This window comes from Garra rufa, chromosome 6 (assembly GCF_049309525.1).
Source record: "Garra rufa chromosome 6, GarRuf1.0, whole genome shotgun sequence".
Classification (NCBI taxonomy): Eukaryota; Metazoa; Chordata; class Actinopteri; order Cypriniformes; family Cyprinidae; genus Garra; species Garra rufa.
The window spans coordinates 33144377-33169895 of record NC_133366.1 but is presented as its reverse complement, the minus strand read 5'-3'; the positions used below and the strand labels follow the sequence as shown (position 1 = coordinate 33169895).

General features: G+C 33.1%; 1 protein-coding gene across 1 annotated transcript; it reads left to right on the top strand.

Moving 5' to 3' along the window:
• The first annotated feature begins 1751 nt into the window (after window positions 1-1751).
• On the top strand, window positions 1752-24109 carry mnd1 (meiotic nuclear divisions 1 homolog (S. cerevisiae)). The gene is made up of 8 exons (XM_073843252.1): window positions 1752-1798; window positions 3458-3523; window positions 3675-3732; window positions 4680-4828; window positions 6715-6789; window positions 6885-6999; window positions 22338-22382; window positions 23382-24109. The coding sequence occupies exons 1-8, from the start codon at window positions 1796-1798 to the stop codon at window positions 23486-23488; spliced, it is 618 nt and encodes a 205-aa protein (XP_073699353.1). The 5' UTR covers window positions 1752-1795; the 3' UTR covers window positions 23489-24109.
• Window positions 24110-25519: the final 1410 nt, after the last annotated feature.

The following is a 25519-nucleotide window of genomic DNA, read 5'->3' as shown; positions in this document are numbered from 1 at the left end:
TGACATCAGGGAAGTGAGGTATACCTGCAACATTCTAATTGTGGCCGTTAATGTTAAGTTAACATTATGCCAAGTCGTCACAAATAAAACAATGCATGGGAAACTGCTTTGGCGTCTTGCATTGCATTATGCAACAAGCTATGGTAAACAAGCTAACGTTAACTAGATAAGTAATGTTTTAATTGCTAATATAGCAGATTCATGGAAAATTACATCGGTAATCAGCATTTTTGCCGCAACTAATTTATGAATGAGTCTGCATCAACTACATTAAAGAGAATCGCTTTATTTAAAGTTAATGAAATACCCTATTTACTGGAGTTCAGCATTAATTGAGCCGCAGCCACACACCTGACTCGTGTGTGTAAAGCAGGCAGTGGGCCAAACCACTGTAAGGAAGGGGAGGGGGAACTCAACTGTTTCTAAATGCATTTTTTGCGGGTTTTTTTTCTACTTACACGAGTAGGTATACATACATATATTTTTCACAATAGAGAGTGCCATTTTTTTTTTTATAATTTTTTTGGGGGGGGGGGGGGGGGGGGGACAACCCTCGGATGGGGGGGGACATGTCCCCCCCGTCCCCCCCGGGATTTACGCCCATGTATGTGATGTGTATCCATCCTAAAACCTGACATGTTGATATTATAAATTATAAAAAGTAAATAGATATGAATTTAAAATAAATTGTTCCAAAAACATTTACAGCCAAACCTGAATTTATTCAGACACCTTCAAAATTTCTCACATTATTATCACAGTTTATTCGCTATAGTTTAGCAAATGATAATAAAAAAACTCAGAGTTAAGCTGAGTCAGAACAAATTTATCATGATAATGTTCAAGATAATGATAACTTTGAAGAATGTAACAAAACATGTTCAGGTCAAAGTGTCAAATCAAATTTTTGGTCGCAAATTTTATTGGTAGTCCACTGTATGAAGAATTTGTGGGTAAAATATGTTGCAGTTTACTTTATTTTGCTATCCTCACACATAAATGAACTACAGTGTCCTGCACCCACTAGTAAAAAAATATCAAAAATTACATCTGGTGTCAGAATAATTTTTGGTTTGACTGTATATAAACATACAGATTTATATTTATTGTCTATATATAATAACCACATCAAATTTAACATACAAATAGGCCTATATTAGCATAGGTACATGTACACATTTTACTATGGGGATTTTTTTGTTTTGTATATGTAATACATGTCTTCATCTACTCAGAGAATGTATGTGAAATTAATATATTACAGGTAACATATTTGGCAAAGGAGTGACACATATAGCTAAGGATTGAATCAAGAATATTCAGAAGATCTTACCATAGTGGGATTTGTACATATATACACATTTTGTAAAAATAACTTCTTCCGTTTTGTTCTATATCAGGGGGCGGTATATATATAAAACCGTGTAAACGTAGAGCAGGTATTTTTTTAAATACTCTTTGGGAATTTCTATTTGTACCACTTATACTACTCTTACAGGTAGACCTTAATTCTCTTAAATCTTTAAACCTGATGTTGTTGGTGCATGGCAGCGCAGTCATTAAATCAAGACGTTCGTTTTTTGTGCTAAATGCTAATAATGTATAAAACAACTAAATATATAATATTTTCGATTTCAGTACCACGGCAAATACAGTATTTTATTTTTGCGAATCTACCACGTCCTAAAATCAGAGAAGAAGTGCACTACCGCGCATGCGCTCTAGCACCACGCATGAGCAGTGAGGGTTCCTTCACATCTCGCGCCAAACTCAAGCTTCGACTGGAAGTGTCAACATGGTGAGAACGTTCTATATTTAATACTTCTATTATTTTTTACTTTTTAGATTTGTCACTTGTATAAAATAACCACACTAAGGTTTGCAGAAATGTGTTAAACGGGGTGAATAATTCTACATTGTGTTGAGATCGTTGAGCTCTGTAACACCCGCCTCAGAGTGACGCTTTTGATCTGTAAACAAATTTGTCAAACATATTTTTATTACAGTTAGAATAGAGAATATGTAACGGCGAATGTTAACAAGGCTGTTTGAGGAAAGTTTACAATATTATTAATTCTTGTTCTCTTAAAATGTAAGTTCAAAAGACGACTGCAAATAAGAAATTAATTGCAAATAAGATGACGACTTTTTTATTGCAGAGATAAAATTTAATACAAAAGAAACACATAACAAAGAACAGAACATATGGGGGAATACAGAGGAGAGCGAAAAAGAAAGAAAATAAAAATAATTAAATTATATGAAAAATAACGTTAAGTTACCATATATTTCGCTGCTGGGTTTAAATCTAAGATATCTAGCTTTGTGGATGTGATATTTACCCGTCATACATATAAAGTTTAAGAAATCATCTAACTCCTTATTGTCAGAACTATCAGAATGGAAAAGAACCTTATTGATGGAAAACTACAGAGCTGGTGAAATGCAAGAAACAAGGAAGCTGATATTTGAAGCAAGAATCATTTAGAATAATAACAGAAATAGAATAAATGTGAAATAGATTCTTCCTCTTGACAGAGAAATAGTATGGTTAAATTGACTTCTTATTACAAGTATAATAATGATGAATGATTTTAAAATGAATTTCTTTTACTTTGTTATTAAACAAAAATTTATTCGGCACACAAATAAGATGACGACTGAGCATTCAGAAAAATTTAACAAAAAAATAATGACATTGCTTCATCACACAATTACACCTATAAACCCCTATCCTCAGACCATAATTAAATATTTCGTATAGATTAAAATATATATTCAACTAACAGTATGTATCTTTAAAATATTTACATTACTTGTATGTTCTGATAACAACATGAGGTTAATAAAAAAAAATTGTGTGTTTGCAGCCTTTTATTAACACACTCAAGTTCATGACAATCAGTAAAATAAGATGTCAGTCATATAAATTTTTTCTATAAAGCAGTCTAATTACCATAAAGGAGACAGAAATGTAAATAAATCGAAAATAAACAAATACATATATATGTGGCAATATTTAAATATGGAAATAAATACATGAGAAAAAAAATGTCTAAATTGATATAAATATAAATAAACAAAAAAGAAAATGAAATAATAAAATAAAGAAAATAATAAAGTAATAAAAAATAATAATTTCCGACTAAATTTGATTAAAAATGATTTTTATCTATTATTTATTCCATAGATTTTTAACCAATCCATTAAACCAAACAATCTGAAAAAACAATTTGCTGAAATAAGTCAGCATTTTCTACCACTAGTTGCACTCATGTCAGTGACATGTTTTCCTTTTTCTCAAATATATGATTCTGAAAAGGTTAATGACATAAAAACAGCACACCTATTCAATAATGACAGCTGAATTAGTTTTATGCTATTTATTTAATACAGAAAAAATGCAGAACTGTATTCATCTTATTGATACAAAGGGTTTATCTTTTGTCTTCCACAGTCTAGAAAGAAAGGACTTAGTTTGGAAGAGAAAAGAAGTCGTATGATGGAAATATTTTTTGAAACCGTAAGTATGCATGATTTCACATTCTTGTTTTGTATATGAATCCATTAAGCTTATACATGTGTGATTGTATCCATGTCTGACACAGTTCTCTAGTAGTTTAATATAATCTCAAACATTGGAAGAGTAATTAAGATTATTTTTCCCATTCCAGAAAGATGTGTTTCAGCTGAAAGACATTGAAAAAATTGCCCCCAAATCCAAAGGAATCAGTAAGTTTTATCAATCTGTACTGTAGTGGTTTTTGGTTAACGTTTGCTTTATTGACAGTGATAAGTCTGTGTCACAGATAGAGGGAGCTCTAAGTGAACCTTCAATTTTTTATAGAACGTATGTAATGGTAATCATCAGGAAACTGATCCTTCCCTGTTTGATTTGGATTGAAAGTAGAGGATTTCCAGATGAGGCGCCAATGAGACTAACCTAGTTGTACAAATAGCCAGGAAAGCAGGCCAGTTGACCTGAAATTCTGAAAAGTTCTGCCCTAGAGCTTTATAAGTATCTAATAATGATGCTGATATGTTTAAGGTTTACAAAAAATAAAAAAAGCTGGTCATTAAGAGAAATCACAGACAATTTTGCAATAAATTCCATTTATGAATTATTCATTTCTATAGTACCTATTAATTTCTATGGTATCCGTAAATAGCAATTGTAGATCTGTAGAAAGCAATTTAGTTACATCATGAAGGCTGGTATTTCCTTATATCATAAGCTTGAGCTCTGAGCTTACTCTCGGTAACACCTACAGGCAATATAGACTCATCTGACCTGCATGTCTGTGGATTGTGAGATACACTGGAGTATACAGAGGAAACACCTCTTTTTTTTTCTTCACAAAACATTTTTTCATATTAAAAAAGAACAGCAAAAAGTGTGAAACTATACAGTTATATTGTATTTTTATATAGTCATATGATGCAAAACAGATTTTGTCAGAACGTCTGTTTTAGCCATGTTGTCTTGTGACAACTAATTTGCATATTGATTTAGAGAACACCATAATGCTTATGTTTGCAAGGCCTAAAAATGCATGTGTAAGATCAGTGAATCTCAAATTTTAAGTGTCACTGCAACACTGGCCTCATGTGACAGTTCTCTCTCATGTCGAGTTTTAAACTTATGTTCACTATGAGAATTTGTTTAATCTTTTTTTCAGCTCCAATGTCAGTGAAAGATGTGTTACAGAGTCTGGTGGATGATAACATGGTGGACACTGAGAGGGTGGGCACCTCCAACTATTACTGGGCGTTTCCCAGTAAAGCCCTGCACGCCCGAAAACGCAGATTAGAGGAACTGGAGAAACAAGTGAGGTCATCTCTTTCTGGTATCGGACAGTGCATTTTTGATAGTTTACATGTAAAAAAAAAAGTTAGATTCATGGTCAAAAAGGCAGTTGTGGTTACTAGAAAATAACCATAAAAAATCGTTAGTCTTCGGAACACAATTTAAGATTAGGGATGCACTGAAATAAAAATTCTTGGCCGAAGCCGAACAATATTAATCACTGGGCCAAAGGCTGAAGGCCGATTACCGAAGACAGTTCTTCGTGTTTTTTCCCCCATGTATTTTGCCCGTTTTTTTTTTTTTACCATTGCAAAAGTTAAATAGCCAAAATGTGCTTTTTAAAGTCTTAATTAAAAAAAAAAAAAAAAAAAAAAAAAAAAAAAATTACAAAACAACAATTTAAAAATATTTTCTTAACACTGAACATTTTTAACATTCTAACAGACATTATAGCCTACCAACAAAGTACAATTTAACTTAAAATTAATAAGTTAGTAAAATATTATTATTTGGCCATTTTTAAGAACCCCATCTTGAATCAGGCATGTGTTTTTTTAATGTATAAATAAATGCAGCCTTGCTGAGCAAAGGAGAATGTTATAATAAATGTATTAATAGAGCTGTTGTAATGATTATTATCATCATTTTTGTTGTATTTTATTTTACAGAACAACAGTAAAATTACAATGCTATTATTTATGAATGTTGACTTTTATTTTGGCAAAAACCCACAAGAAGACCTCAGTACTACTTTTTGCTGTAGCAGCAGATTTATGAATGATTCTCATCACGCAGATTTTTCTCGCACTTTGGACTTTGAGCCCTGTCTAACGAGCTTGTGCAGAGCTGTCAGAATAAATACAATATGTGCATGTATTAGACAACATATCGTTCTGTAGTGTATTCACTAATGGTTTAAGGCCATTTCGCGATTTTAGTCATCCTATTTCTCATCAAAGACATGTGATGCGGTTCTAAACAGTCTCTTGTTGTCGGTGCTTGTAATGATTTTTGTGTCTTTCTCGGACAGTTTTAAATGCTTCCACACTGCCGACATGTTTGCTGCATTAGTGCGCGCCTCTATTTGATCATGCCACGCCATTGTTCTGTATAATTTATTCTGTCTTTTCGCTTATTCGGCTGAATTTTAGGCCGAATAATTTCGGTTGTCGAACATTCGGTGCATCCCTTTTTAAGATATTTTGGATGAGCTTTGTAACTGTCCCATTGACTGCCAGGTAAATACCACTGTCAAGGCCCAAAAAAGTATAAAAGACTCCTTGTTTCAGAATAGATTTAAAAAATAGATCCTCTGCAGTAAATGGGTGCAGAATGAGAGTCCAAAGCTTATTAAAGCTTTTTTTTTTTTTTTTTAACATTTTCTATGACCTGAGGCTGAATAAATTTTCATCATTTTTTAATTTTGGGGTGAATTCTTCTTTTAAGATATATAATGTTATTATACCCATTTACTTGAACTAACAAAATCTGCTTACCTTAAAATGTAAACAGAACAAAAATGCAAAACATAACACCCTTGTACATTACTGACAACAAAAACAAGATGACAAAATAACAAATAAATTAATAAAAATCATGTAATGTGTCATGCAGAGAAATCTGTGTGTCCTATTTATGTTTTTAACTAAATTAAATTGAAATTACATTGAATAATGAAAATAATTTAATATTATGCCATAATAAGTATTTACGATAAATTACAAAATGTGATGTTAAACCATTTACAGTTTGTTGCCATATTAAGGTAACTACAAGTTAACCAATAACTATTTTAATAGTGGGTGTTTTAATATCATTCTAGTGATGTTGATATTGGTTGAATCGTTCTGTTTTAAGGCAGAGACTGTATTTGCATAAGTGTATGGATTTCTTTTTCTTCTATGTAGCACGAGGATGGGAATCAGCGTAAAAAAGCCCTTCAGCAAGCAGTTGACAAAGCCAAAGTGGGACGCGAAGTTAATGTGCGTGTTCACCTCTCTGTCTCCCTGAACTACATTTCTGTACAGCTCGAATGTCTGTGGGCTCTGTCTGACCACTGATTTTTGGGTATATTTAGGAGGAAAGAGAGGATCTCCTGAAGGAGCTCACAGAATTGAAACATCAGAGAGATCAGCTAAAGGCCGAACTGGAGAAGTACAAAGAATGTGATCCAGAGGTGGTGGGCGAAATCCGTGAGTAAACCACACAGATTTGTGTGCATAGTTCTACTAACTGAAATAAAAATAAAATGTAAAAAATTAAAAACAAATAATGTACATTTCTAAAATTAAAATGGAAACTGTAAAATATTAAAGTAAAAATATGAGCAAAAACTATAATTAGTATATAAATAATGCTAACATAACACTGAAAATCAGCATAGAGGAAAAACTAAATAGTTCACATTTTACCCTCCAGGTGGATTCTCAGTACTGCATGCTTACGTGCAATTTAAAATAGCTTGTTTGTTTCAAAGTGGTTTGTTTTAAACTGTATGCTGGCCCCAGAGATGCTAAAACCAACATCAGAACAGGACTAATTTTTTTTCTTTCTTTTTTTTGAGTTACGTATTGGGTTGGCTGGGGTTGGTTATGTTGTTCAACAGACTAAATGGTTAGTTAGTGAGTGTTTTTTCTTTCTTTTTTGTAGTTATAAATTAGGTAGCACCTGAGCGCAGATACATACAAGCTTTCATTCTCCGTCGTCTTTAGTTTACTCTCTGATTAACAGTTCAGTCTAATAAATTATTAGAAACAGCAGTGAAATAGTAAATTAAAATGTGTAGCATTTCTCTTTTTGTTATTAGTGTTTTTCCTATACCATTGACATTCAGTAAATACACTTTTATATAATTCTTTGAATCTATTGCAGCTATTAGTAAACTCAGCTGTGATATTTACTGTGTACTGCATGTAATTTCAGCTGGTCTTACAGAAATATGATTGCCAGCACAAAAAGAATTTTGATTACTAGATTACAGAGTGCGTTGTTGGTTACTATGTACTTCCTTTTCATTCATGTTTTATTAACAATTTCTTAGTACTCACTCAGCCTTGTCTTAAAAAGGAAATTCTGATATTTCTTAATGTTATCAATCATAAATTGATTTCACAATTACTTTCCTGTAACACTCATCATTTCTAAAAAAAAAAAAAAAACATCAGCCTGGACTGGTTACTTCTCCTAAAAGCATGATTTGTTGTATGAGAATGAGTTGTAGCTATCGCTATACTGCACAAATTGATAATAAGAACCCAGCAGGATGCTACTGCTGCATTTTGTTTGTTTTCTATTGTAAACATCCTCTGTTTGCATTTTTTTCTGCTGTGAATTTTTGTAAAGCTACCATCTGCATTATTCTGACAAGACACCTGGGAGTGAGTAGCACACAATATAGAATCAGCATCTGACTCTGTTCGCATATTTCTGCATAATAAGGGAAACATTGCTCACAGCAAGTCTAAAGCCTTACAGCTATAGTTTTGAAATGTACTGTTGAAGGTGATAAGTTTGTACAGAAGTAATGTTTTGATGACTTTAGTGACGGTGCTTCCTTTAAGTAGATGATTTAAGAAACTAAACTTCACAGGAAGAGAAATTAAAAATGCTCTTCATTTTCTTAATTATTTTAGAATTGCATCTCTCGTTAAATGTACCACCACTAACAATTCTAATTCTTTTTTGTTGTACATGTTGTTTACAGCAGTCTCACAAAAAATATTAGCCTAAATAAAAATAAAAGCGCAAAATCACTGAAGACAAGTAAACAGTCAGAGATTAAATAAGAATAAGAAACAAATTACCAGCAATAGGATGAAAACTATAGTAGAACTAATAATTAAAAAATGCTACATACATTAAGTAATCAAATGTATAAAAACACTGCATATTCTTCACTGTGTACATTATAAATATATATTTCTTCTTATTAAAGTTACAAAAATTGATTTAGTCAAGGGTAGTGAGAGATTTTCTCGCTTTTCTTGTTTGATGAACATGAATGACAGACAGCAGGACTATATTAGACTGCTGTCACTTTAAGAGCTGCTCAGATCCAATATGCTGTTACACATGTACAAGTTAGCGAGCGCTACCATCTGTGTTGCCAAGTCTATGTGTTGTTTTTGATGTACGTGGATTGAAGCGACCCCAGTGACGTCATATTCATCCCCTGGAATGCAAATTTAACATGGAAGTTAAATCGAAATGCAATTGGGCTAGTTTGGACTACTGATGAAACAACACGGTTTGTAAACCAAAATATGTCTAAGTTACATTATTTATTATAAAACGAAGTAATTAGAACAACGACAGTCTACATTAATCAACACATTCTTAGGAAATAGTGGGTTCACAACAAATTACCAAAACTCTTTCAGTAAAACAGTAATCTTTACTGTAATCATTACCTGTAAATCTAAAGCTGCTCTACGTATACATCACATTAGCACAAAGAAATTGATATTTTGAGCACTCACTTGAAAATGTGCACATAATGTATCAATCGTACTTACATGTTATGGTTAGGAAATGCTTGTTGGTCCAAATAAAGAAGATTAAAAGCCAAAGAAGATAAAAGCCAAAATTAGAGAAGCAGTCCTCTGTAAAATGATGAGCACACAACAAAAGGTTCAAATTGTATTGCTGCGGTATCATGGAAAAAATACATTTTAACCACCGATTCTTCACTTCATCTTTTCGGCAATGAAAACAGAACAAATTGCTTTTACAGTGCAGAACACAGCGTATTCTTGACTTGATGTAAACACACTGACTAGCGGAAGTGCTTGTGGCCACGTAAGACTGTTTGCATTTCGCGGGCAGGCGGGGATTATGCCATGTGTTACCCAGTGACGTAAATTGGTAATAGGCTGAAGATTTGAAAATATGGCGACTCATTAAGGCGAATCTGAATCTACTCTTTCTTTTAAGAGACAATATCTTTATCATGCACTTTTTTCATTAACAACTTTGCAGACTGTTTACGTTGAAAAGATAGCTACGTTACAACCTGCAAAAAAACCCATATGACCTGCTCTTTAAACTTGTTTTGCTGATCAGTATTAAGTCCTTGAACAGGCTATGGCACGCATTCAAAGACATCTGAGATGCATGACTTATTTTAACGAAATATGATTTTATATTCTAGTTCTTAATTAACTTTTCTTTTATAGTCTTCATTTTCAAGACCCTACATCATTCAGTCGCAGAGATATGGGCATCTCAATGAGGCTCTATGTCCAGATTGTTAAATTTTACAGATTTTCAGTGGTTGAAAACCAAATGTTGGTCACTTTGTATACAGATGTCTGAAGAATAAATAATGTTGAAATTTGAACTGTATCTTGTTTCCTTCCATCAAATCAACTGCATAGAACATGTTTAATGCACATTTAATGCAGTTGTTTTGACTAAAAGAAAGAGGTACATTTCTAGTTTCAACATTATTTCTTCTTCAGACATTCGTCTTTAAAAGAAAAGAAGCATCATATTTTTGATCATTGAAAATGTGTACAATTTAACAATTGAAATTCCAATATCTCTGGAAGCGAACTATGTAGGGCCTTAAAAATAAATATGCCAAATGGAAAGATTGTTAAGTCCTAAGACCTAACAGGACATTAAGATATCTTAAATACTTCTTGAGTTACAGGCATGCAAGCTGTGGAGTAAAAACTTGAAAAGTTACGTTTCCCCACTTTTTTAATGGTCATCATTGGCCAATAATGTAACAAAGATTGCTAAAGTCAACAGATTTTACTAATAGAACTACCACTCTCTGTGTAAAAATAGCATTATGATGCAGCCATCTATCTGAAGTGATTTTTAACCCCCTGTAATTTGGCTCTGAATCTCAGGTGAAAATTGCCATTTTGACCCCCCTCGTCAAAATAGTGGATTATTCAGTAAATATTCATCCAAAACATATATTTTGGCTTTTTTTTTTATTTGGTTGACTTGACATGCAATGACCCCATTGTCATTCTGAGTCTACTCTTTCTTTTAAGAGACAATATCTTTATCATGCACTTTTTTGAATAAGAACTTTGCAGACTGTTTACAAACCGCAAAAATATATATATATATTTTCAAAAACCCATATGACCTGCTCTTTAAACTTGTTTTGCTGATCAGTAGTCCTTTAACAGGCTGTGGCAAGCATTCAACATGTCAAAGACATCTGAGATGCATGACTTATTTTGACATTGTTTGTTCTTTATGGACAGATGGTATTAATTATGATATTAAATTTCAGGTCTTAAAGTCTTACATCTGATTTGAAAAACTGTAGACACCCTGTAACGATCAGCTAAAGTTCAACACAAATGTTCAATGCCTTGTAATAATATTCCTGACCTATCCTACATTTCCAACCAAATCTAGTTCTGAATGTTCTGTGATTCTCTCCAGACAGTCCTACGATCAGCCGTGAATAATCATCTCTCTCAGGCGCTGGTGGAGATAATGACTCACGTCTCTTGAGAGAAAATAACATTTGTAACCTCTCTTTACATCATCCACCTCGTTCATCACCCTATCCCTGCAGCTCTGTCTCTCTAACAACCCCTCCAGTTTAAATGCTGTGAAAATGTCAGTAGTCCCTGCTGAAATACTTGATGCTTTCTCTGCCTCTCGGGATTTGTTGTTATGTCTATGTTTTAATCACTTTTAGAATTGGCTTACAGACGGTCTGAACTATTGCGTCTCCCTGAGGTACTATGTTCTGAAATATGTTAAACAGAAAAGCATAGAGTCAACAGACAAAACATTTGTATATATTCGGTGTAGGGATTGTGATCCCCATTTATAATTTGTGCACTGGTGCTAGTAATGTTATTGAAAGGAGATTTCTCTTGTGTCTTGGTGTGTTAGTAATGGCTAACACAACGGTACACTTTAAGGGTAGGTATTTATTAATTCAGTCATAATTTACCTCATCTTGCTTTATGTTGTGTTGCTATTAAAGGATGTTTGAGAACTGAACACATGACAAATATATTAATTAGGGTGTGTTCTATAACGCCTTGGACATGACCTGTTATCTAACAGTAAATTACCTTCTTCTTATTTCACAGTTCTGTGGAATGCTTGATTCTCATAGGTCATTTGCAGTTTTTAGGGGTCAAATATTAATGAGTATATGATTAATGAATATTTTGAATTAATGAATATTTTTTCTGAAGAAAGATAAACATGTATAGCGATGAAAGCCAAAATATTAAATGGCATGAATGTATGTTTACTGAGTAATCCACTATTTTGTAGAGCGGGGTCAAAATGGCAATTTTCATTTGAGATTCAAAGCCAAATTACAAAGGGGTAAAAATGACTTAATTTGACTAGTAAAATCAGTTGACTTTAGCAATCTTTGTTACATTTTGTGCCAATGGTGACCATTCAAAAATGAGGAAACAGCACCTTTCAAGTTTTTAATCCAATTTTTTTCATGCCTGTAACTCAATAAGTATAAAAAAATATTTTAATGCACTTTTAGATATTGGATCTTAACAAACTTTCCTTTTGGCATCTTCATTTTCAAGGCCCTGCATAATTCAGTTCCAGAGATGTGGGTCAATTTGCAAAAATATGACTTATTTTTTATTTATTTTTTTAAAGAGGAATGTCTGAAGTACAAATATTGTTGAAACTAGAGATGTGCAGTGCATTGAACATAGCTGTCTGAGTGCCATAAATATTATTTTTCCAAAGTTTGCGTTCCTTTAACTCAAGAAGTATTAAAGATTTTGCGATATGATTTTAGATTCTAGTTCTTACTGAACTTTTCATTTTCAAGACCCTACATCGTTCAGTCCCAGAGATATGGGGATCTCAATGAGGTCCAGATTGTTGAATTTCAAAACCAGCTGGTACTTATTTTATTTGTAGAACAATGTCTGAAGAATAAATAATGTTGAAATTTGAACTGGATCTTGTTTCCTTCTTTCAAAACAATTGTATAGAACATGTTTAATGCATGTTTAATGCAGTTGTTTTGACTAAAAAAAAGAGATACATTTCTTGTTTCAACATTATGTCTTGTTCAGACGTTCCTCTTTAAAAGAAAAGCAGCATCATATTTTTGCAGATTGACCCACATTGGGTTTTTGACCATTGAAAATGTGTACAATTTAACAATTTACCCCTGGAGCCATGTTGAAATTCCAATATCTCTGGAACCAAACCATGCAGAGCCTTAAAAATGAAGATGCCAAATGGAAAGTTTGTTAAGACCTAATATCTAAAAGGACATTAAGATATTGAGTTATTGAGTTACAGGCATGCAAACTGTACAGTAAAAACATGAAAAGTTGAGTTTCCCCATTTTTTGAATGGTCATCATTGGCACATAATGTAACAAAGATTGCTAAAGTCAAGAGATTTTACTAATAGAACTAATAATATCTGTGTAAAAATAACATTATGTTGCTGTTTTCTATTTGAATATATTTTAAAATGTATTTTTTTTCCCTGGATCCTATTATTCTTTGATGAATAGAGTGTCAAAAAAAAAAATACATTTATTTAAAATTTCTTTACTGTCACTTTTGATCAATTTAATGCATTCTCGCTGAAAAGAATTAAAAAAAAAAATCTTTTTGACTGCAAACTTTTAGCAGTAGTGTATCTGTGCTAGTATGTTCTGTCTCTCCACAGTCTTTACAATTATGCTAAAACAATTTCACCTTAAATCAATACTTCATAAGTTTCATAATAAATAGTCATTATCATGAAATAAGCACCTATAAATAAGAAATATGCAGGGTAATTGTGACACAAAGCTGAGATTTTGTTCTCCGTCTCTGGACAATCTCAGCAGTCTGTTTTTTCTCTTATAGTTAAATATTCAGTAACTCAAAACTCATCAATATTTCATGTCCATGTATTTATTTATTTGCTAAGTGGCCATATATCTACCAGGGAATGTTTAGTCAGTCATTCACAAAACAAACTTTTTGATCACTCTGTCAGGGTTTAAATTAGCCCTTATGATTAATACATAAGTAACCACATTGGAATAGAGACTGCAGTCCTGTGTATTCAAGGGAAACCTAATTTATATGGAAGGTTTTTTTTTTTTTTTTTTTTTTTTTTCCGCTTTAGTGAGTGAGGGCTCAACATCAGTTATTACAGGGTTGCTGGTATGAATCCCAGTTGGGACACCCATGGGAAGTTGAGTCAGTACCAGAGGGTTGCTGATATTGTGCCTTGAGCAGCACACTTAACCCTGATTACTTCTGGGGTCCTGAACATGGCAGTGCTGTCTTCACGCTTTGTGGATGTGCTAATAAAAGCAAATTTATCAGTGCTCTTCACTAAATAGTAAGGCAAACATTATATTTAGATTATAAAGCCAGAACTTGTTTTAGCACTTAAAAAAAGAAGAAAAGAAAGAAATTTAATTCCGTTTCCAAATAATGAGGTAATTTCGATTATAAATAAATTAAGTTGAAAAGCTGACTACGCTTACTTGCCTGTATGTTTTTGATTTACTAAAATGAACTAGCTCTTAAGAGTCATTAGATTGATAATTTGACTCTACTGGTTGTGGTGTATGGTTTTGATTCACTAAAATAACCCTGCTCATAAGACTTATTACTTTGGGAATAGGTCTGGACTGGTTGCTCTCTGTTTTGGATTCACTGCAATAAACTGGCTCTTAAAGGGATAAGTGTACTAAGAAATAAAAATTACATCATGATTTACTCACTCTTAAGCCACCCTAGTTATATATGACTTATTTTTCAGATGAATACAATTGTTATATAAAAAAATGTCCTGACTCTTCCAAGCGTTATAATGGAATTGAATGGCTGTTGAGATTCAGTAGTCCAATAGAAGTCCAATAAAGCATCCTTCCATCAAAAAAGTGCTCCACACGGCTTCAGGGGGTAGGGCTGGGTAACGTTACATTTTTTTTATTCAATACCAATACCTTTAATTCAATACCAGTTCCTGAGCGATACTTTTTTTCAATATCATTTTTTTATGAAATCAATTTTAACAAGATTACTTTATCTTAATAAAAAAAATAACTTGGTTTTTATTTTTTTTTTAGCTTGTTGACATTTTTGACATCTCTTGAGCCACTGCACAAAGAAACAAAAAAAGCACAAAGCAACAAAATGTAACTAACACAATAAATCAGTGCAAATAGCTGTAAAGTTCTAATCGTTTTTAGTTTTTACATCTTTTAGGATACATTTACACTAGTGCGTGTTCATTTTAAAATGCATAGCTCAGACAGAATCATCATTTCTATTCATTTTCCACTAATGAGCATAAAAAACATTTTCATGAATGAATCGAAGATAATAAACACATGATTCCAACAGTATATGATTTGTATTAATTCAGGGTGTTACATGAGAAAAGCTAAGAAGATGTAGCGATTCGCTTGATGTAAAAACCTACAAAAAACATTTTCAGCAACTTTATATGGCCAAAACACACATTAGACCACAATCTGAAGTTATTACAAACACTCGATGGTGATTTAAAATGAGTGAAAGCGGAATATAAATCGTATTGTCTTATGTAGCATGATGCTACAGTGTGCATGAATGGTCACTAGGGATGCACGATATTGGATTTTTGTCGATATCTGATATGTTTCAACATACCGATACCGATATATTTCCTTTTGTCACTCCTGTGCAGAAATTATAAACAAGTTATTTTATTTTGGTTATTTTTTTTAACAAGAACTTATTTGTTAGAATTAAATAAACAATAATGAAATTATTTTATAATGACAGTACATTAAAGCTTTGAAAATAACTATAAATAAACTATATATCAGTTGCTGCATTTATTTTTATTTATTTATTTATTTATTTATTTATTTTTTCAGAAAAAATGCTGTGGTAACCATAACATTTTATTTTAAGATTTAACATTTGTAGATGGTCTAAAGCAAAAGAGTTGTAAAAATTAGAGCTCATAATTTGTTTAAAAAAATGTAATATATTGCACAATTAATAAATAAATCAGTATACAGTGCCTTGCGAAAATTTTCATACACCTTCATTTTTTTTCATAGTAGTTATGTTGCTGCCTTATGTTAAACTACTTTAAATTACTTTTTTTCCCACATCAATCTACACTCCCTACTCCATAATAGTAGGGAGAAAAAAAATAGGTTTTTAACATTTGTGCAAATTTATTAAAAATAAAAAATTGAAAAGATCCCGTTGCATAAGTATTCATACCCTTTTCTGGGACACTCAAAATTTAGTTTAGGATCATTCATATTGCTTCTAGATGTTACTACACTTCGAGTGGAGTTAAACTGTGGCAAATTCATTTGAATGAGTATGATTTAGAAAGACACACACTTCTCAGAAAAGGTCTAACAGCTGAAAATGCATATCAGAGCAAAAACCAAGTCCTGAGGTCAAGATAACTGCCTGTAGAGCTCAGTGACAGACTTGCGTTAAGGCAATGATCTAGGGAAGAGTTCAGAAAAAAATCTGCTGCATTGAAGGTTCACAGAAGCATTATCCATAATGGAAGACGACTGGAACAACTAGGACTAGAAAATGTCTGCCAGCCCCCATCCAAGCTGACAGAGCTTGAGAGGTGAAAAGGTGAGGCAAAGAATGGCAGATAATTGCTAAATGCAGATGTGCAAAGCTTGTCACATCATACCCAAAAAGACTTGAGGCTGTAAAGGTGCTTCAACTATGTACTGAGGTAATGGTATGAATACTTATGCAATGTGTCTTATTTCAGTGTTTTATTTTTAATAAATTTGTAAAATTTGCAAATCTGGTTTTTGCTTTGTCATTATTATGGTGTATGGAGTGTAAATTGATGTGGGGAAAAACTAATTTAAAGCAGTTTAACATAATGCTGCAACAAAACGTGACAAAAATGAAGGGGTATGAATACTTTTGCAAGGCACTGTATATAAAATTATTTAAGTTACAAGTGTCATGTTTGTGTTATTTATTTTTTGTTCTTTTCCTTTTCTTATTGGGCCGATGCCGATATTTACATTTTAAGCCATTAGTGTGAGCCACGTCTTTAGGTGTAACAGTGTAAACTAGTAGGTGTGTTTGACTTGATGTGGCGCTTTGCAGACCGATGTATGACAAAGTACTGTAAGTCGCTCTCGCTGTACTGATGTCAAACACCGATCGGTCTGCACAGCGCCACTTCAAGTCTAACACATCTAGTGCTGCATGCTTATTATCATACTGACATTGACCAGATTTACCCCTTAGGTTAGCAAAGTTTGGTACTGAACAAGACGTTTTTCAATACTCAGTGGTATCGAGGCAATTTGGTTGGTGCCTAAAAAGTATCAAACTTCAAAATCACAAAAAAACCACTTATGCTTTGCCTACGTCCTACTTCATCCGCTGGAACACCACTCTCTACGACAGTAGAAGCTAGAGATTATGGTTTATAAAGTTGTAAATATGGATATTTTTCTTACACAAACGCATTGATTCACTTTAGAAAGCCCCCCCCCCCCCCCCAGAGCCGAGTGGAGTACTGTGTATGATAGATGGATACACTTTATTGGACTTGAGAATGCCAACAGCCATTCACTGCCATTATAAAGCTTGAAAGAGTCAGGACATTCTTTAATATAACTCCGATTGTATTCATCTGAAAGAAGATAGTCATACACACCTAAGATGGCATGAAGGTGGGTCAATTATGGGGTAGTTTTGTACATACACTGGTTGCTGTATGTTTTACTGTTAATATTCAGTAGCAGTGTTACAGTTCAGCTGAATAGTAGTGCAGGAAACACTGTCAAAGGCTTTTCACACTGCGCTTTGATAACTCCGGGTTATCGACATGCTTAACCCTGCTTTTAACACTGGGTAGAGGAAGGTTTCACACTTAGAAGCTGGATTAGCACTGCTTTTTAACTGGGGTTATGAAACATTGCGGTATTAACCCTGCATTTTAGTGCCAAACTTGTGTGGTGTGAAACGATGCAGTGTTAGTATGTTACAGCTAGATGCTTAGCAACAAACTCTCGGTTGTGTGCCTCATATTCGCATGCTGTGGACAGTAATGGAAACACTGTGTGTTGTATAAACAGTCAACAGTTTCAGCGTTTGAAGGGGAAAATGATACATGGTTCCCAGGATTCTGTTTACCTGGGGTTTCAAATGACCTAGGGTTAACTATTTCAAGTGTGAAAACTCCTCAGAGCTTTATATTCTGCCCTCATTGCAGAAGTATGCACTTTTCAGGACTTTAAATGCATGGGTTTATTATTGTATTCATTTTTTTTTTCAGGAATGAAACAGATTTTTATACTTTTATTCAAGTGTTTTTGTCTGTGGAAAATGTTCATTCTTTCCCCAGCGTTGTGACTTTGAGAGCCCTTTATTTAAGCTCTGCCCAAAATTATTTCCATTCACCACCTGACCTGTTATATTGCTCTGGAGCTCTGCAGTGTCATGCATCTGCTCTTGTCAAGTCAGTATGCACGGAGAGAACACAAGGCATTACGATTACAGATTGATCTGCCTCTTCCCAGATTGGATTTGATCCAAAGCCTTGGAATGACTTTTGAGCATTTGTTAATCTAGCTCTGAAATTGAAGTGGTCTGGGCAGCACATTCACTATGATGGATTATATATCAGAGTGGGTCTGCTAACTGTCTTAGAAGAAAATCTATGTACTCTATAGGAGAGAGTAGCTAGCGTGATGTACAACCATCTGTAGGGCTTCGAGTGGTTCAGTTTTACAAATACATAAGATAGGATCTGCAAAGTCAAACTGAAGTCGAGATGTTATCAGTGTGCCAGTCTTTTCAACAAAATTACTGACAAACACACGCTAGTGAAGAGTTGTTTTTTGTTGTTGTTTTTATATATATATTGCTGATGACCATTAAGATGAGATGAAAAGCATGTTGAGATGATTACTAAGTATTAAGTAAACCATGTTCCAGAAAATATGACTTTTTATTTTTATTTTTTTTTTAAGAAAAATCTAGAAAATTTGATTGTTTCAAATAAACTAATACTAGTCATTATACATGAGCTGTAGCTAAAGTGCAAATGAACACTTGGTGAGCGGGGCATTTAACTTAAAACACATGAAATTATTGAGACATACACAAGATTAGCGTAATATCTCAACTTCTGCACAAAATAGCTGTTTCCATCAACCTGTTTTTTTTAACAGGAGTTGATTCGAATAATGTGAAATGCAAATTAATTTGCTAAATAAATTCCTGCATGTGCATCAAAGTCATACAACTTTACGAGAGTGGATAACTTGACTAACCAGCAGACTGATCCCATTGCACAGCATCTTGAATGTTGTTTTTTAGTGATATTTGATGGCTGTTTGTCAAAAAGGGATGATTTTGTTTTCTTTGACTCGTTGTTCAACTCAGCTCAGTTCAGTTCAAATAGTGTACGATATCACTTTAAAAAGAAGTGTTCCCAACTAAGCAAGCCAGAGGCGACAGTAGCAAGAAATCAAAACTTCATTGGTGGCAGAAATGGAGAAGAAAATCTTGGGAGAAATTAGGCTCAGTTGGGGTCAGTTTGTTTGATGTTGCAGCAAAGTCAGATTGTGCAGAGGATTCATCATTTTGTGCATAAGTTAAATTTGCTTTGGATGCAAACATAGCTAATGACACAAATCCACAAGTGAACTGGAAGTTTCATACTTGTCAGAATGTTCAAGTCGCTTTGAGAATAAACTCTTTCTGTTACAACACACTACAAAATGAACAATAGTAGGGCCCTATTAAATCTGTTTTATTTTTTCCCAATTTCCATTTTTCCCCTAATTCCTTTTACGTTCTAAATTTTTTAGATTCAATTTTTTTTTTTCTGGAAATCTTTTTAATGCTTAATTAAATTTTTATCATTTAAAAAGCATGTCTAAATAAGTAAAATCATAAAACTTATTTAATTATACAACTATACAATTTAACATTAATTAATTTACAAAAATTACATGTTTAGGGCCCTATGGAATGTTTTATTTTTTCTCACCTTGTTTTAGGGTTAAAGGGATAGTTCACCCAAAAATAAAAGTTTGATGTTTATCTGCTTACCCCCAGGGCATCCAAGAATGTAGGTGACTTTGTTTCTTCAGCAGAACACAAACGAAGAAGATTTTTAACGAAAACCGGTGCAGTCTGTCAGCCAAATAATGGGAGTGGATTGGCACCAGACCTTTAAAAGTAAAACAAAAACCATGCGCAGACAAATCCAAATTACACCCTGCGGCTCGTGACGATACATTGATGTCCTAAGACACGAAACGATCGGTTTTTGCGAGAAACTGAACAGTATTTATATCATTTTTACCTTTGATACACAGCCACGTCCATCTGTCATGAGCACGAGTTTATCATCCAGCTCGTTACATGTGTACGCGCTCTGGCATAGTATACGCAAATGCCGTAAGGGGAAATCGGTGAAAAGTCCCGGATGAGTTTGCGCAAGCAAACTTAATCTTTTAGCTTTAAATCGGTTTGAACAATCAGGATAAGTGCAAGTAATTACCATTTTGACTAGCCGCAATACCCACAATCTCTGTGCACTGTGTAAACAATGAGTGTTGTATACATACAGATCGCTTCCGGTGTTTGCGTATACTACGCCAGAGCGCGTACATTTAGCCGGATGCTAAACTCGTGCTCATGACAGATGGACGTGGCTGTGTATCAAAGGTAAATAATGATATAAATACTGTTCAGTTTCTCGCAAAAACCGATCGTTTCGTGTCTTAGGACATCAATGTATCGTCACGAGCCGCAGGGTATAATTTGGATTTGTCTGTGCATGTTTTTTTTTTTTTTTTACTTTTAAAGGTCTGGTGCCCATCCACTGCCATTATTTGGCTGACAGACTGCACCAGTTTTAGCTAAAAATCTTCGTTTGTGTTCTGCTGAAGAAACAAAGTCACCTACATCTTGGATGCCCTGGGGGTAAGCAGATAAACATCAAATTTTCATTTTTGGGTGAACTATCCCTTTAACATTTTTTTTGTTTTTTCATGTCTAATTATTTGAATGCATTAAAACAACTTAATTTATTTTTACAATAGCCTTATGAATTAGTTTTCTCTCAGAAATTATATTTCTCTCAGAATTGAAATAATTATATTATTTAAATTTGTCTGGTTAACCTATAAAGGCATTAAACATTAATTTAATCTTTTAATTAATAAAAATTAAACTTAATTTTTTTTGGCAAACATAGGGGATATACTATTTAATTACTACTTAAGGAGTCGATGTAGTAGTATTACATACATTGTACTGAACAGTAGTAATATATTTCGAAATAATGTCTTAAAGTTAAAGCAAACTTTTATTTTGACTGGTTGCCATGTATACCTTCGAATTTCTGTGTAATATGACACTAGTTTTACTCAGATAAAACTGTAAAATGCTCAGGAAGTGACTCTTCGAGTAGTTTTGTAAATGTTGTTCATGTATTTATGTCCTCATTTAGTGAGATGGCAGATGCAGGATTCATACAGTCAAACCAAAATTTATTCAGACACCTTCAACATTTCTCACATTAGCAGCTTATTCGCTGTAGTTTAGAAAAAGGTAATAAAATATGAAAAGAACTCTATGTAAAATATGTGTCAGAACATATTCATCTTGATAATGTCAGATAGCTTTGATAGAAACGTTTTGTAATTGATTATAATCAACCAAAACCTCAGAGAACTGTTAGTATGACCATGTTTGCACAACTATCAATGCTTTGTTGGCCAATTACCAAGCAATGCTTAAATTTGTTCAGTCTGTGGTGTAAAAGTTTGCATTAGCAATTAAAGAAAAAACCCTTAAGCAAAACATGGTCATGTCAAAGTGTCTAAATAATTTTTGTCCCAAATTTTGATCAGTTTTACTGGTAGTCCACTGTATGAAGAATTGTTGGGTATACTTTGTCACAGTTTACTTTAGTTTGCTATCCTTACTTACATAAATGAACTATAGCGTCCTGCACCCACTAGTAAAAAAATATCAATTATATCTGGTGTCTAAATAATTTTTAGCCTTTTTGTGGCTTAATATTGACAGACAGTAGTCCATATCGCAATTTGATTTAAGAGTAATGACCTACTTTTGATTAATTTAAACTTTTCCAAACTTTGACAAATTCCGTGTTATGGATTCCGCAATTCTGTCCGCGTTTTCCGCATCATGGAAATCATAGGGCCCTACAATAGACCCGTTTTACAGACTCTGACTTTTCAATTATCAACATCGTAAATCTAACAAAGTTAGATTAGAAATGTTACTTAATCAATTAAAATTAGATTTTGAAATGTTATTTCAGGATTGTCACCTGTTGATTTTTGTTATTTAGTTACATTTTTACTTAAACTAATGTTAACTTCAACTGAAATTAGATGACATTTTTAGAAACTTGTGACTAAAATGAATGAATATGACATAATAGGTATTGACTACATTTAAAGGATATTTTCATCAAAAGAGGAAAGATTAACACTGGACTTAACAATGTTAACCCGACATGTATAGACTTGCTAAAATACTCATTCTTTTTCTAGGAAAGGCCAACATTACAGCAAAAGAGGCCGTGTCTAGGTGGACGGGTAAGTCATTTGCATGCCTCACACCTCAAATTCCAAACCAATTATTTTCTTTGGTCATGTCATGTGATGCATCCACAAAAGATTCAAAAGTGTAGGCCACAGACAATCCTGACAATCCAGTTTTGTCAGATCAGTCTAATATCAGTCCAGGCAGATCTTAGATCTGCACTGTAGACGAATTAATATTCCAGAACATATAGTTGTTTATTTGTCTAATCAAATATCTTGTCAGTCTGTAAATGAAATGCCTGCGAAGGTGATCAAAGCTGGCTATATGCAAATTTAAGTGTGATGCAGCTGCATTTTTGACTTCGATTCCATGGCTCAGTTCCAAGTTCCAGTCTTGTTTGTGGCTGAGTAAAATTAACTTGCATGTTTTTATAACTCTTGACTCAGGCTTGCAGTGCAAACACTTTGGTTATTCCCAGGCATGATTTTTTTTTTTTTTTTTTTTTTTTTTTTTTGGAATGCAGCAGACACAGACATGCACACCACTTAACTTCTGGAAGAAATTCCTCAAATGTAACTACAAAAGTAGTCTCAGATGAGCAGTGTATGAAAACTTTTGGTGCAGGCATGTTTGGGAACACAGCAGACATGCTAAATGGGAAGGGTTTAATGTTCTGTTTACATTTAGCAGATCAGATTTCAGCCAAGAGTCAAACACAACGAACAATCTACGCTAGGCAAGCGCAAACATATGTAGGTTTCACTATATTACTAAGTGGTTTGTACAAGGAGATGATGATTTACTGTACCTGTAAACCAAACCCTCGCACAAACCCGATAATATCAGTAGATTTAATGCAATATGTGATATAGCAGATTTATGAGCCTTTTATTAGTTAGAGCAATTTCATATGCCTTCAAGCCAGTTTTTACAAAAAAATGAGCCCAATTCTGCACAATTACAACTGGGATTTCAGGTAGTATTCATACTTCATCTAAATTTCTTTTTGCTTCACATATGTGTCATTTTTCATATTCATTCTTTTCCAGATAATGTTTTTGCAATCAAATCCTGGGCTAAGAAGAAGTTCGGCTTTGAGAACACCAGCTTAGACAAAGCTTTTGGAATACCGGAGGACTTTGACTACATTAACTGAGCAAAAATGTACAACCTCATGGATGTTATGATTGTTTGATCTGTTCAACTTCATAAGCTTGATCTTACATCAGTTTGTTTCACGTTTTGTTATCAGTTCTGCATGCTTGAGACAAAGCTGTGATTTACTTGCATTGTGAAGAGCGTGGTGTACATTCTCAGCAGTGCCCCACCCTTGAAATTTTAACCTTGTCTAGTCCAAGGAAAACTCCAAGATTGATTTGTCAGCATAAAAGGGTAAACGATGGTGAAAACGCTCCCGGTGTGTAAGCGGAGAAGGTGTTGTGTTAACCCTTGGCTGCTCAGTGAGGCACTCCATAACCAGACTGACTGTTTGGACACCTGTTGATAGAGAAAATAAGCCTCATAGATTCTGCTGGGATGATAAATTGAGGTGCACATCAAAGGTCCATTCAAGGAAATTAATCACAGGTTAGAGTTTGTTAAAAGTGAAAATGTTTATGGGAAGAAAAAAAATCCTGTGTTATGGAGATCAAGTCGTTTCAGATGTTCAGATCACTTGCTTTTTTATTTCATTAGTGCACATATTGTGTATCTTGTAAATATGAAAAATTGTTAATTGCTTTGTAATATGATTTAATAAATGTACAGTTATCAAGCACATTGTTTGTAATTAAGCATTTTGTCCTAAAATAATACTACTTATTTAACTATAATGCCATCGATTTGCAACATCATTAAGTATGCTTAAACACATGAAAACATCCCTTTAATTCATTTTTTTTAGATTAGTTTAGATTAGATTAATCTTAGCATTAGTTTCTAGGTGTGTTTAGTTAATACTGCTTTTTTAGAGCTAACTACTTCTGAGCTGAAAATGTTGTTCTTGGTTGCAGCAGTTATGTTGATGTACAATATCTTAAAATGTTATGAGTAATTGCTGAATTAGTGTAATTGTTTAAAATAAGTTTTAATAAATGTTTAAAACTAACAATTTTTACAAGGTGCATTAAGAGCCTTGAGTGTTTAGTGGGTGTTTAAAAGGCAAAGAAAATCACCTGTTTGCCTAAAAATGTAGTTTTTAAAACATTTTTGTGTTTTTTCAGGTATAATTAGATATTTTAAAAGTATATAGTTTAAAACAAGTTTTATTAATCAATAATAAAATGAATATAAATATAGCAGTTCTAATGAAATTTAAGGCCCTTAAAGTTAGTCTTGAGTATTTGATAGGGTTGTTACTCTGTTTGTGAAAAATGAACAAAGCAAATCACCGGCTTGGCTTCAAAAATACTGAGTCGAGATGTGTAGTTTATAATAACATATTTTTACAGGTTTTTCTACAAGCATGCATTTATTTGAGCCAATGTACAGCAAAAGCAGTAAAATTCTGTTTTTTTTTTTAATTTAATATAACTTTTCTATTTTAATATATTTTCTGATTTGCTGCTCAAAAAACATTTATGTTGAAAACAGCTGAGTAATTTTTTTTCACAGGTTTCTTTGATGAATCGAAAGTTCAGAAGAACAGCATTTATCTGAAATAGAAATATTTTGTAATATTATAAATGTCTTTATCATTGCTTTTGATCAATTAGCATCCTTGCTAAATAAAAGTACCCCCCCCCCCCCCCTAAAAAAAAATAAAAAAAAAAATAAAATAAAATACTGACTCAAAGTTTTTGAAAGGTATAATGTTACAAAAGCTTTTTATTTCAGATAAATGCTGATCTTTGGATCTTTGTATTCATCAAAGAATCCTGAAAGTTCTCAACTGTTATAAATATTGATTAATATTAATAAATATTTCTTACACAGCAAATCAGCATATTAAAATGATTTCTGGAGTAATGATGATGAAAATTTAGCTTTGATCACATAAATAAATTACATTTTAAAATATATTCAAATAGAAAGCAGTTATTTTAAATACTAAACATATTTTACAATATTACTGCTTTTGCTGTATTTTGGGTCAAATAAATGCAGGCTTGGTTAGCAGAAGAGATTTCTTTGAAAATCATTACAAATTGACTGCTAGTGTGTGTCATAGTTTTGTCATCTATAAGCA

What these genes read in the sequence shown, in the direction of transcription:
- mnd1 (XM_073843252.1), top strand. An exon ending in CCCCAAATCCAAAGGAATCA is followed by an intron (nt 3,733 to 4,679) that starts GTAAGTTTTATC and finishes TCTTTTTTTCAG; the next exon opens with CTCCAATGTCAGTGAAAGAT. An exon ending in AGAGGTGGTGGGCGAAATCC is followed by an intron (nt 7,000 to 22,337) that starts GTGAGTAAACCA and finishes TTCTTTTTCTAG; the next exon opens with GAAAGGCCAACATTACAGCA.